Source organism: Leptinotarsa decemlineata, unplaced genomic scaffold, assembly GCF_025532065.1.
Source record: "Leptinotarsa decemlineata unplaced genomic scaffold, Ldec_3_MD MMD2_tig00026328_RagTag_RagTag, whole genome shotgun sequence".
In the NCBI taxonomy this organism is placed as follows: Eukaryota; Metazoa; Arthropoda; class Insecta; order Coleoptera; family Chrysomelidae; genus Leptinotarsa; species Leptinotarsa decemlineata.
Window position 1 is genome coordinate 28,326,610 of NW_027412688.1, and position 12,235 is coordinate 28,338,844.

The window sequence follows — 12,235 nt, forward strand, 5'->3', positions numbered from 1 at the left end:
AAACCTTAACAGTGCTTTTGAAATTCATCAAAATGAAACTCTTCTAAGCTCTAGTATGATCAGTTATATAACGGAGCCTTTTCGAACCGTTTGTTGTGATCAATATCTTTTATATATTAATGATGGACTGGTTGGGCAAAAGATCAAAACATATGCCGACGTTTCGAACTTTATTTGGTTCGTCCTCAGGACTCGACCTATTGCTTGTTTTGTCGTCATACGAGGGTGGTACCAGAAGAACCCTGCCCAACAAAGAATACAGTGAAAATTTTGGGAAAAAAATTATTTATTTTTCAATATAATCTTCTTGCAGCTCTATTATACACCTCCCCAGCAACGTTCAATAAGTTTAATACCGTTTTTTGCTCCTCAAAATAGCCACTAACTGCTGACATCACTCCTTCAACGCAGGATTTCTCTGAAAACTTCACGTCTCACATTTTCTTACCTGTTCTATCGATCTAAAATATTTTCGGCATTGCGGCGTTTCCACTTCTATCAAAAAGTACTATCGACTAGTGAAACAGCGAACAAAATCCTCTATTAATAAGCCAAGCGAGTACTGAGTTACGACGACAATACGTAGTCGATAACTTGTCTGACATTTTTCAGTCCCATTTTTTCAGTCTGACAACCCAAATATGTCAGTTATGATAGGTTACAAATTGCGATTACAAACGTGATAATCTTAATTTTTTTTCACTTTGGAATAAAATATGTGTATCAAGGTCTTACCGAAATGCAGCTACCATCCGATCGGCATTTGAACTGATTTGTGGAACAATTACTGGAAGTACTGCAATTATTTTCATCTTCACCATCATGGCAGTCAAATCTTCCATCGCAAACCCAAGCGGACAGTATACATTCACCTGTGGCACACTGGAATTGGTTTTTGTCGCATAATGTGGGTGGTCTGTATGTAGTTACTCGGTCACCAATAGGATATAGAAAATCGGAGCAACCTAGTTCGTCACTGTTATCGCCACAATCATCGACACCATCACATTTCCACCAGAACGGAATGCAACGAAAGTTCTTGCAAACGAACATCCAACTTTGGCAAGTACCATTCTAATAAAAGAAATATTGTTTCTTTTTTATGAATTAGAAAAACAACATTTATGATTAATGCCAATGAAATGAGATTGCCAATAAACATTATTATTATTATTATATCTCCCTTTCTTAAAATTAATTTGTCTTCAACTGAAAGTAACTTTATCAACTCTCATAACAGACGACTGAGAACTACCGCTAAATATTATCATATGAATTCTCAATAATTTTTGGATGCTTTCTATACAATTACGAAATTAGCTTTGTGGGAAATAATTTGATAGCAACATCTCAACAAGGACTAAAAAATCTAAAGAAACACCCTCCTAATAATTTTGGCATTCTTGTTGAGATATAAGTTATAGTCTGAGATCCTATAGTACAATTCCATAATAGTAGGCACAAAATTCTCAGAAACATTATTGCATTAAAACAAAAACATTGTTGTCAAGGTTGTGAATCCATATATTTCATCATCATCTGCAAGAGACAGATTAAGGCGAAAACGTCAGTCATTTCTGAGAGTTTAGTGCATTCTATTTTGGATTTATAGGATAAATAGAATCAACTTTACATATCTTGAACAATAAAAATTATTTTATATGAAATTTATTTATTTATTCGTTAATGTCAGTAAAAGAATCTCAAAGTACCTATTCTTTATCCAACTTCAGAAATTTGTTTGGCACTTTCCCAATCCTAGAAATATCTGTTCGATGTAGAAGACTCAATATTCCACAATTACATTTTAAGTCCCAGCATACCAAAGAACAATACAATATTATAAAAGTATTCTTGATTGTATTCGTTTCCCAAAGCATTCACAGAGATATGATAACGATTGAAGTTAAGAGAAGCTTTAGTTAGTTCAACTTCAATGAACTATTTTCAAATTACATATATGTACACTCTCTTTCATCAGAGGGAACAGTTCGTTCAGACCACTTTGTCACATTTCTTATTCAAATAAAAATTTTGACTTTCAAAGCACCCCAACAGTCATTCAGGGCAAATTTTTCGCAACCAATATATATAAATGTGATCACAACAATATAAGATTTATTTATTAAACAGATGGGTGCAAAATACTAGTATCGAATTACCTGATTATACCTATCAACCCAATAGTTACATCAGGAAAAAATAACCAAAGCAAAGTTTGCAAATTCAATAGGCTTGTTACTTTCAATTGATTCAAAATTTGTTAGTTAAACTAAGGAAACTAAGGAATGTAATGTTCTACTATTATGTTGTAATACCAACTTCACTATAGCTTTCAAATGACTAAATACCAAGCTCTTTTTCGAAAAGTTCAGCTATTTAATATTTCAAATCTACATTCAGAAGTCTATTTGTCAAAACAAAGAGCATTTATCAGAAAGATGTATAATCACTCCAGGCCTTCTAATTTTATTATTTTCTACAAATATTCTTCCTTGACACAAAACTGAGAAAAATAATAGACATCCCCAAAGACAGCGTTGGAACTGTCAAGGAACTTTAGAAAAGTGGTGTCATAGAAATCGTCTTATTGTCAAAAAAAAAAACAAAATGGTCTACTTAAACTTCCACATTATGTTTTGCTATATTTCTTGGTACTTACTATGCAAATCTTGGGATGAAATCTGTATTGGACAAAAAAGGCTCTACAAGTTTACTATAATTCATCAAATGAAGTGGCAACTTGAAAGTCAGCAACAGAATATAAGATACTGTTTATGTCTCGATATGAATAAAAGAAATATCAGATTTGGAGTATGCAAAATCTTGTAGACCTGAGTTCAAAGAACATCAAATTCTACCCTTTCGTTCAATTTTCGTTTTGAAATGTGTGACTTACGTAAAACGTGAAAAATCTTTAATCTATAAACGTTTATCTCATTTTAATAAATTAATTGTCACAGTTTTTAAAAGATATAAATATAATCAATTCAAGCAAAATAAAAGCATATTTACTATTTATAATCCTTAATTATTATTGATAAATGGGAAAATGACTTTGAAGGGAAATTACACTAATAGAATTTTGTTGGTGAATTACTTATGTAATCTTCTTGAGATTGAACTCCTAGAACCCAGAGAGAGAGGAGAAATAAAAAAGATGAGTCATTGTGTCATTTCTATAGAACATTGATAAAACTTACCACACCCCCAAAATGAGTTGTTTTTTTTGGCGATTCGGGCGTAGGTGTAGTGCAATTAACTTCGTCTCTACCATCGCTGCAGTCACTTTCGCCATCGCAAATCCAGTTTTTATAAATACATTGATTATTGGGAGGTCCACAGGAAATTTGGTCTTCTGAACATGTATTATTTGCACAATCCAATTCATCGGAATTATCACCGCAGTCACTGTCTGTGTCACATTTCCAAGTTAATGGTATACAAGGTATGGAACCACTTTTACAGTGGAATTCATCACCTGAAAGATTTGCAAGAATGATAATACATATGAAAAAAAGAATATGAATTACATGTTTTAACTCTTATGCCTCTCACCAACAAACAAAACATGCTAACCAGCTGAAACTGTGAACATATGTTTGAGACGAGTGTAAGAACATAAAAAAAACGCTAATCGAATGTATGTAGCCCGCAAAATTTAAACATTCACCTTATTTTTTGAACAGGCCTCGTTAATTCAACACCCTGACTTGGTTTAGAATCTTTTGATTTTATATTTTTTAATTTTCGTTTCTTGTTAATAATTTTTCAACCCTGACATATTTGATGAAAAAAAAAAAAACTTACTTTTGCATTGGACAGGACTTTCTGGGTTACAATTTCTTTCATCTGAGCCATCTCGGCAATCATTCTCACCATCACATTTCCAGTTCATCTGGATACATCTTCCATTTTCACAAGAGAATTGATTAACGGTGCAATTGTGTTTGGGACATCCAATCTCATCTGATCCGTCCGGACAATCTTTATCATAGTCACATCTTGAATAAATAATTTGGGGTATAGAATATAGGACAATATGAAGTTCAGAGGTGATAAGAGAAACCAAAATAGTGTAGAAAGTAAAAAAGAAAATAATAATGTGTAAGAAGTAAAAAGATTTTTATTTGTTACTTTATCTTTCAGAGATATATTAAAAATATTTCTGGTGGCATAGATATGTTCACTATATTCAATATCTTCTTTGTTATTAAATATAAAAATAATAATTAAATATTTAAACGAAGAAAACTATTCAATCACAACCCTTAAGTATATAATACTGAGAGTTTCATCAATATGAAAAGCATTATTGGTTGTGATAGGACCTAAATTTGGCAATATATCTTGTTTTCAATTTTTTTTGCAATGAAATCATCATCAAACCACTTTTTGATTATTTTCAAGCCTATTTGCACAAATTTTTCTAAATCATTCTTGTTTGGAAAGTTGTAGGTTATAGCCATCGTAGTATTAATGCATTGTAGATCATTTAAATGAAAACTGAACAAAAATGGTTCTAATATACTATCTTGTGAAACCCCACATCAAAAATCATTTGAATATGAATGTTAGTTATTATGTTCCCTTATCAAAATATGATATCTTACCTCCAATAATTGGGAAGACACTTTCCATCTCCACACATAAAGAACGAAGTAGGACAGGTTTGGGAAAAGCAGTGCTTCTCATCAGAACCATCACCACAATCATCCTCCCCATCACATTTCCATCCTTTAGGTATACAGACGTTGTTACTGCATGTGAAATGTTCAGAGCTGCAGGTATTCTCACTAGCCTGACATGTTAGATTTGCATACGGAGTTATATTCCCAGGACACATGCATTTACCGTCCTTCATTGTCAATCCATCGGGACACAGACAAGCAAAGTTATTTTTAGGTAAACCAACGCAAATGTATGGACAAGACGAGTTACTGCATTTATTCGTACCGATCTGTATGCCGTGGGCGAACACTTTTAAATCCATCAGCCCTGGCATTTGCTGAAGTACTACTTCGACACCTTTGAAGTTATCTTTATCAGCGCTGAATATGGAGTTTCTTTCCCAGTCGTCCCAGTACATGTCATTTTTAAAGACTGCAATAGCGAAAGGATGAAATACAAACTTGTTTTCGGCAACTACTTTTACGAAACCGTCTCCATGTAAATCACTGCTACCAATATAGTCCTTTTTGGCGTCAACCCAGTAAATTCTGTTGGCGATGTAATCAATTGTTATACCATTGGGCCACTCGACTTTATCTCTTCCGAACAATGTCTTGCTTTTGCTTCCGTCCAAGTTAGCTCTGTTTATGGATGGATTCTCCGCTGACCAATCAGTCCAAAACATGTATCCAGCCTGAGGGTGTAGCGCTATTCCTCTAGGCTTTCGCAAAACTGAAGAGTTCAATATTGTTCTTCGCATATGTCCGCTGTGATTGATATTCGTCCTGATCAACTCTATTTTAACACGAAATCCATCAACGAGGTAAAGCGTTTTGGATATCCAGTCCAAAGCCATTCCCTCAATAGATGACAAGTCAGTCGACACAAGTATTTCCATTGAGCTGCCGTTATTGAAACATTGCCTGCCGATGGTATCCTCTGCTATATCAGCCCAGTATACACAATTAGAAGACATATCAAAGTCAATGGCAATAACGTTTTTCAAATCCTTAATTGGAAGTTCTTCTAACCTCTTTGTAACAAAGTTATATCGGGAAATATTTTCACGCTGAGCAAAAAGAAGGAAATCATCCACTTCCTTGATTGGACACGGTACAGAATCGGGCAAATAGTGTGATTCAAAACCACCAATGCAAACGTCTCCAGATATTTTTTGGTAGCCTTTGGTTCTGTTGTAAAATTTACCGGGAGAGCAATCAGACGGAATTTTATAGGGATCGTAATTTTCCAGTGCTTTATCACGAATACATCGAGATGGGGATCCAGTTGATATGAATCCAAAATCACTTGAAATAAAAGTTTTTTTTTGAATTATTGATGTTGACATGTTATTTCTAGTAATGAAGTTTGAAACTTGACACTTGATCCAATAAAAAAATTAAAGTGACAATTTTAATATGCAGATGACTTACCATTCATAATCTAAAACATCACAATCACAAGATTGTTTGGAAACAACTCGAACATAATCTAAACCATTCAAACAATAGGCATGAGACATTCTTCGTTCGTACGTTACTTGTTGTCCAAGAATACAAGGTATATAGCTTCTGCTTTCTGTATTTTGACTGGGAGACCACATCTTATAGTCAGGCTACAAAAATATTCATTATCACTATTGTCACTCAAGTCAGTAGTTAAAATGACAGTTGAAATAACATGGGCTTCATACATATATACAATCTGCTTTTTGAAAAAAACATTCTTGTGAAACAGCACTACAGTTATCACTAAATAAATTTACTAATGAAACAGATAAAGGTAAATATGTTGTAGCTGTCTTTTTAGATTTCAAAAAGGCCTTTGAAACGATTGATAGAAGTATTTTGCTTCAGAAGCTGAGAAGATATGGGATTGAGGGGTTGGTTTATAAATGGATAAGTAATTATTTATCAAATAGGAAACAGAGAGTACATGTGAACGATTATTTCTCATCATATATAACAAATCACACAGGAGTGCCACAAGGTAGTGTGCTTGGTCCCCTATTATTCATTCTATACCTGAATGATATTCAATTATTTACAGACTGTGAGTTCATCAACTCATTTGCAGATGATACCTTATTGGCCTGTACTGGAGTAAATTTAGAAGAAACTGTTGACAGAATGAATAGAGTTCTAGAGAAAGAAGAAAAATATCTGAAACTTAACGTTAAAAAAACAAAAGCAATGATAATTACTACTAAATTCAAATATAATCAAATAAATACAAACAACATAAATATAAAAATTGAAGATGAACGTATAGAAATAGTAACATCAGTGAAGTATTTGGTATTTCAACTTGATAATTGCTTATCATTCGACGACCACTTCAAATATATTGAAAAAAAGATTGCAAAAAATTATATTTTTTCTCAAGAATCGCCAATAACTTATCAATAGATACAAAAATTATGGTATATAAATCAATAATCCAACCACATTTTGACTACTGAGCATCTATTTTATTCTAATTTGAACAAAGTGCAACAAATACAAAAACTACAAAATCGAGGAATGAGAATGATTTTAAAATGTAATAGGTATACACCAATTTCTACCATGCTATCTGCTCTACAATGGCTCTCAGTATCCAAAAGATTATTCTATTGTTCCATGGTTTTCATTTATAAAATAAAAAACACACGACATCAAGCTGATAGTTATATATTATTGTTAGAGAACATATGTGTGAATTTATTATTTTGTAGAAAAATTGGCAATGCCACAAATAAATAAATATACCCAATTGAATGTGTAATAAATTGAATATCCAGTATGTGTATTGAAAGACAATTTCTAAAAATTGGCTTGTAGAGATTCTTCAAGAAAATAGAAGTAATCGTTGAGGAAGTACTGCTTTATTTTTTCTTCGAAGGACACAATAGATGGGTTTTGTGGTTTCGGTCAAATTAAGGTGAACTCTGGAAAATTATAGTTCTCATTGAGTTGAACATTAGTCTGAGCTCGAAGCTCCAAGCCCCACAGATTACAAAATATGACCAGCAGACGCCTAGAAACCACCCCTACCACAAATGAGAAGACTCACCTAACCCCCTACCTCCTTAGAAACCACCCCTTCCAAACCATTAGTAGCCTAGAGAAGGTACGAAATTCTTCAGGAAGAACTCTAGTGATGCCCTGCAAGTAATTCATGTTCATACCAATCAACCCCCCTGACTATGAGAACAGCAAGGTTGTCAAATTCAAGGAACACTTAATTGTGAGATTTTCAACAGTTTAAAAAAAAACGCAACACGTGTTTCGCTATACAAGAGCTTCTTTAGGCCTGTCAGAAGTATATAGACGCCAAGCAATATTTTTTTTCAACGCTAGAAATAAACTGAACTCTATAAATCCACAAGAGGTCTTTAATCGAGCTGAATGAAAATTAAATCTATCTTCAAATTTTTTTTCGGAATTCAAATGTAATTCAATTGTAATTGAAGAAAAACGTCCTTTGATTGTATTTTTTTCCGTGTCGGATTTTCACAGTAGACCCATCCCATGACATATCTTCAGACAACAGAAATCTTCATTAAGGAAGCAAATATCTTGCACCATCACATTACTGATATATATTAAGGTTAGCTCGCTCATGGTTTGGTAGGGATTGTTTCTAGCGGTTAGGTGAATTAGGGAGTTTGTTGTTAGGTGGGTTAGTCCACTTGTGGTGTGGAATTTGATTAAGTCAAGAAAAATGAACGATTAAACTTGCTGTTCCTACAGTTAGGTGGTTTAATTTAGTGATGGTAAGGGCTAGGTGAGTTAACCTCCTTGTGGTGTGGAATTTGATAATTTTGAAAAAATAAACAACTGAGCTCACTGTTACTAGGATTAAATGCATTAGCATGCTAGGTAAGGGTGGTTTCTCGGGTTTCAGCTGGTCTTATCTTGGAACCAGTGTGGTTAGCTGCTTTGCGTCCATTCAGACTTTTGTTTTACTCAATGACAACTACCATTTCCCAGAGTTTCACGAAATTTCATCAAAGCTGGAGTTCTTCACTCAAACTAAACTTTTTCACTTGCTGGAGCAGTGTGTTGTACATATTGAGAGTCAATGAATTTTCCTGAGATTCGGAATGTTTGAATTTGCATAGTACCTCTAGTGAAGTAGTTGTGAATATCACTTCAGGTCCTGTGGGTATTAGGGGATTTGTGGACAACTTGTGAAACATTGAAAATGAACAGAGTTGGCAGAAGCATTATACCCTGTGCAACAAAGGTTAGCAATGTTTATTACAATATACTTTTCAATGTTGATGCATCGATAATGTTCTTAAGCTGTCTGAAAACCTAGTTTTTCATCCAATATAATGCCTAGTAACTTTACGCCAGTCCAGGTTTGATAGTAGTTACGTGAAGACATTATTATTTTTATAAATTCAAAAGGTATATCTTTAGGAGAGAATAATTTTTGGTAAAGAAAGTTTTTGGCCTTCTACTTCTCCATCTTGATACAAAAAATGTGGGAATCTTCTAAAGAAAGGAAGGAAGCAATCAATTACAAAAACTAACTCTATATAAAGATGTGTAGATCATGCAAAGAAGTAACTTTCAGACACAAACTGAAAGAAAAAGCCCTTTCGAAACAGCTATTTTCATATAAACATTGAATTATATGAAACAAAAATACTTTCAAAACAGAATACTTTCATATGAACGTTGAATGATATGAAAAACATTTTTCTCTGTTCCGTTTGTATTCCAAACATTCATAATGGGATCGAATCAGATATCATTCACAGGATTCCTACACAATATAATTAATGAAAGGAGTAAAATTTCACAAGAATTCTATTTGAGTTGGTTTTTCTGAAACCAATTGTTATTTCAGAGACAGAGTCTTCAATGAGTTCATGATACTGTTCTCCAGAGCTGATTAAAATCAGCAAATAAGATATTTATTGGTATTCAAAAACTGAAATTATAATATATATTTAGAGGTAATATCACCATAACAGACTTCAGTTCCTCTAAAGCTATAGTAAGATAACTTTACAAGAAGAATGTACCTACTATACAAGTATAAATATGAGAGCCTTTTTTGCTTTGAAAAGAGGAAATCAACTTCGATTTCAGTAAGACAATTTACTAAATTTCACCGGTTTGGAGAATCCGATTGTCAGCTTTTTTCTATGATGTCTGTGGAAGAGCTGGGCGATTTTCATTTGTTAAAATTAATTGATCACAGAATTTGTATCGAATTTAATTCAACCAAATATTCATCTGGATTTAGAACTAGAACTTCCTAAAGATTTGCTTTTAGCAGAATCACTAATTCTTTTATCCATATAGATAAAAATGGAATATTGGAGTTGCTGATTATAAAAGCACGGAATGTGAAATAAGCCAGTGAGCCAGTTAATTTTTTTAATTTTGTGTTATATAGTTTTGGGATTAGTGAAATAAATTCATATTTTTGTTGTTATTAATCCTAGATCCCACATGAAATACAAAACAATATTCTATAAATAAATACCTTAAACAGAAAGCTCCTACTTCTTTTGAAAATCGTATTTAATGAAATTGATGTTCAATTGTCAGCAATTAAAAGTAGAAAAATAGAATAAGTTCAAAAACTCACTATTAAAAATTTGATCAGAGCACTATGACAAATTTCAAGCAAAATGGGATGATTTAGGAATTTTCAAGTATGAATATCAAAAGCAAAATATAAGAGAATCAAATTATTTTGACAGTAACGAAACACTGACTAAATTTCATTATTAAAGCGGCCACTGAGAAAATATTCTGAATACACAAGTAAGAACAAATGGATCTGAAAAAAGTACAAAAATTTCATTGTCAATACTGAATATGTCAAGAAAGTATATCATAATACATGAATATCCAACCAAAAATGTTTTATATTGAATGAAGAAATTCCTACCTTTGAACATGTCCTATTGAAAACCCCTTTCAAATCAATTTTCACAATTATCCACTCATGTTTAGCAGGAAGAGAACCGAACATGGTGAAAACAGTTGTATTTTCACCAGGTTCAGTCATAAGCCCATACAATCTGAGCCCTTCATCATGAAAACTAATTTCCTTCCATTGTTCTCCTTCATCAATTGAATATTTTATATTTCTGGTTGCTTCTTTACTTTTGAAATATTCAACAGCGGCTAAAATACCACCATGATCCCCCATATTGAAGAGGTTGAGATCGTGTAAAGTCTGATGCCAAGTCAGACCAGCATCTAAACTAATGTAAACACCGTAGTGACCTTTCAAACTTTTTCCCAGAACACCAGTAGCCATGATAATTCCTGGAGCAGATTTACTAGAGAGAATGCTGATCGTTCTTGTATCAGGAAAGATTTGATTGAATTTTTGACTCAAATGTAAAGAACAATTTCTGGACAGCACACAGCCTGTCGACTGCCCCAAAATGTCTGTTGCCGGTGCGGGTATAAGACGCCATGTGGATCCATAATCGAATGTAATAAGAGATCCCAGATGTTGCGGTTTCAAAGAGTTATTTTCCGGCTGGTAAATCAGTTTTGAAGCAATATAAATTCCTGTAATTCCTTCAACCTTATAAATGTCCACGAAGGCTTCTTCCGATACATGCCTAAAAATGAATCTGGTGATTATCAAATATTTTCACCAGGGGTATGTATACAAAATTTTCAGGTTTACACAGACCCTAACATTGAAAAATGTAATAATTACACTATATATTGAAATGAATTAAAAACAGACCTTAACATTTTGAAAAGTATAACTGGAGTATTTTTTTTTTGAGAAAAGGAAATTATGATATTGAAATAAATTAGATGGGGTAACATAGATGTTTGAAAGTAGTTCAACACTGAAATCTCTAGATTGATGTATTTGGAACTGTGGAAATTGGATAAAAAATAAACAGGCAATTAGTGGTCACATGCAGAAAATGCACTTTTAAGCAACCGCCAGGGAATTACCCATTTTCCGGGAAGGCTGTGAAGGTACACACCGTTGTCATTGTAAATATGAAAATATTGTTACGTATGTGTAATATTTCAAAAAAATTCAAAATAATAAACTTTACCAACTACCTACATGGTAGGGTTTGGTAAATGTCTGCCAGGAAACCACGCTGGATATCGAATTATGCACCTAATCATTACCACAGCAGCAAAATAATTATTGACAGCTATTTGACACGAAATTAGTTGATATTTTGATATTTGAAAGTTTGCATAATTTTGTTTGCAATTATCGCAATGAACTATGGAAAGCAGCAGCGATAGTGAGTTTGAAAATGTGCCTTACGAAATTTCCAATACACCTAAAACTGTCAAATACTGTACCTTGTGGAACGTGTACTCTATGTTGAAAAGTACCATTTAAGTGAAGAAAAATGTAAACACGGCCACTTTTCCAAAGATTATCATATTCCTTAAAAGGAAGAATGCTGGTTATAGAGCAAAGAAATCAGATGTCTTCAACAGCGAGCAGATCAGTGATTTCATTAGGGAAGCAAATAAAATATATCTAATGCTGAAGGTAATTTTAACAAAATATTACAATAGAAGGATATAAAAGTATCAACTTAATTTGCTTTATT

The 12,235-nt window shown here is 33.1% G+C and overlaps 1 protein-coding gene across 1 annotated transcript in view; it reads right to left on the minus strand.

Moving 5' to 3' along the window:
- LOC111514550 (sortilin-related receptor) overlaps positions 1–12,235 on the minus strand; it is a 36,667-nt gene that overhangs the window by 10,662 nt on the left and 13,770 nt on the right. The window contains exons 6-11 of the mRNA XM_023170842.2: positions 10,570–11,257; positions 6,105–6,286; positions 4,614–5,978; positions 3,811–4,004; positions 3,204–3,481; positions 736–1,074 (exon numbers count right to left, since the gene is read on the minus strand). Coding sequence (XP_023026610.2) covers positions 736–1,074; positions 3,204–3,481; positions 3,811–4,004; positions 4,614–5,978; positions 6,105–6,286; positions 10,570–11,257 — 3,046 coding nt within the window. The remainder of the gene's footprint in view (positions 1–735; positions 1,075–3,203; positions 3,482–3,810; positions 4,005–4,613; positions 5,979–6,104; positions 6,287–10,569; positions 11,258–12,235) is intronic.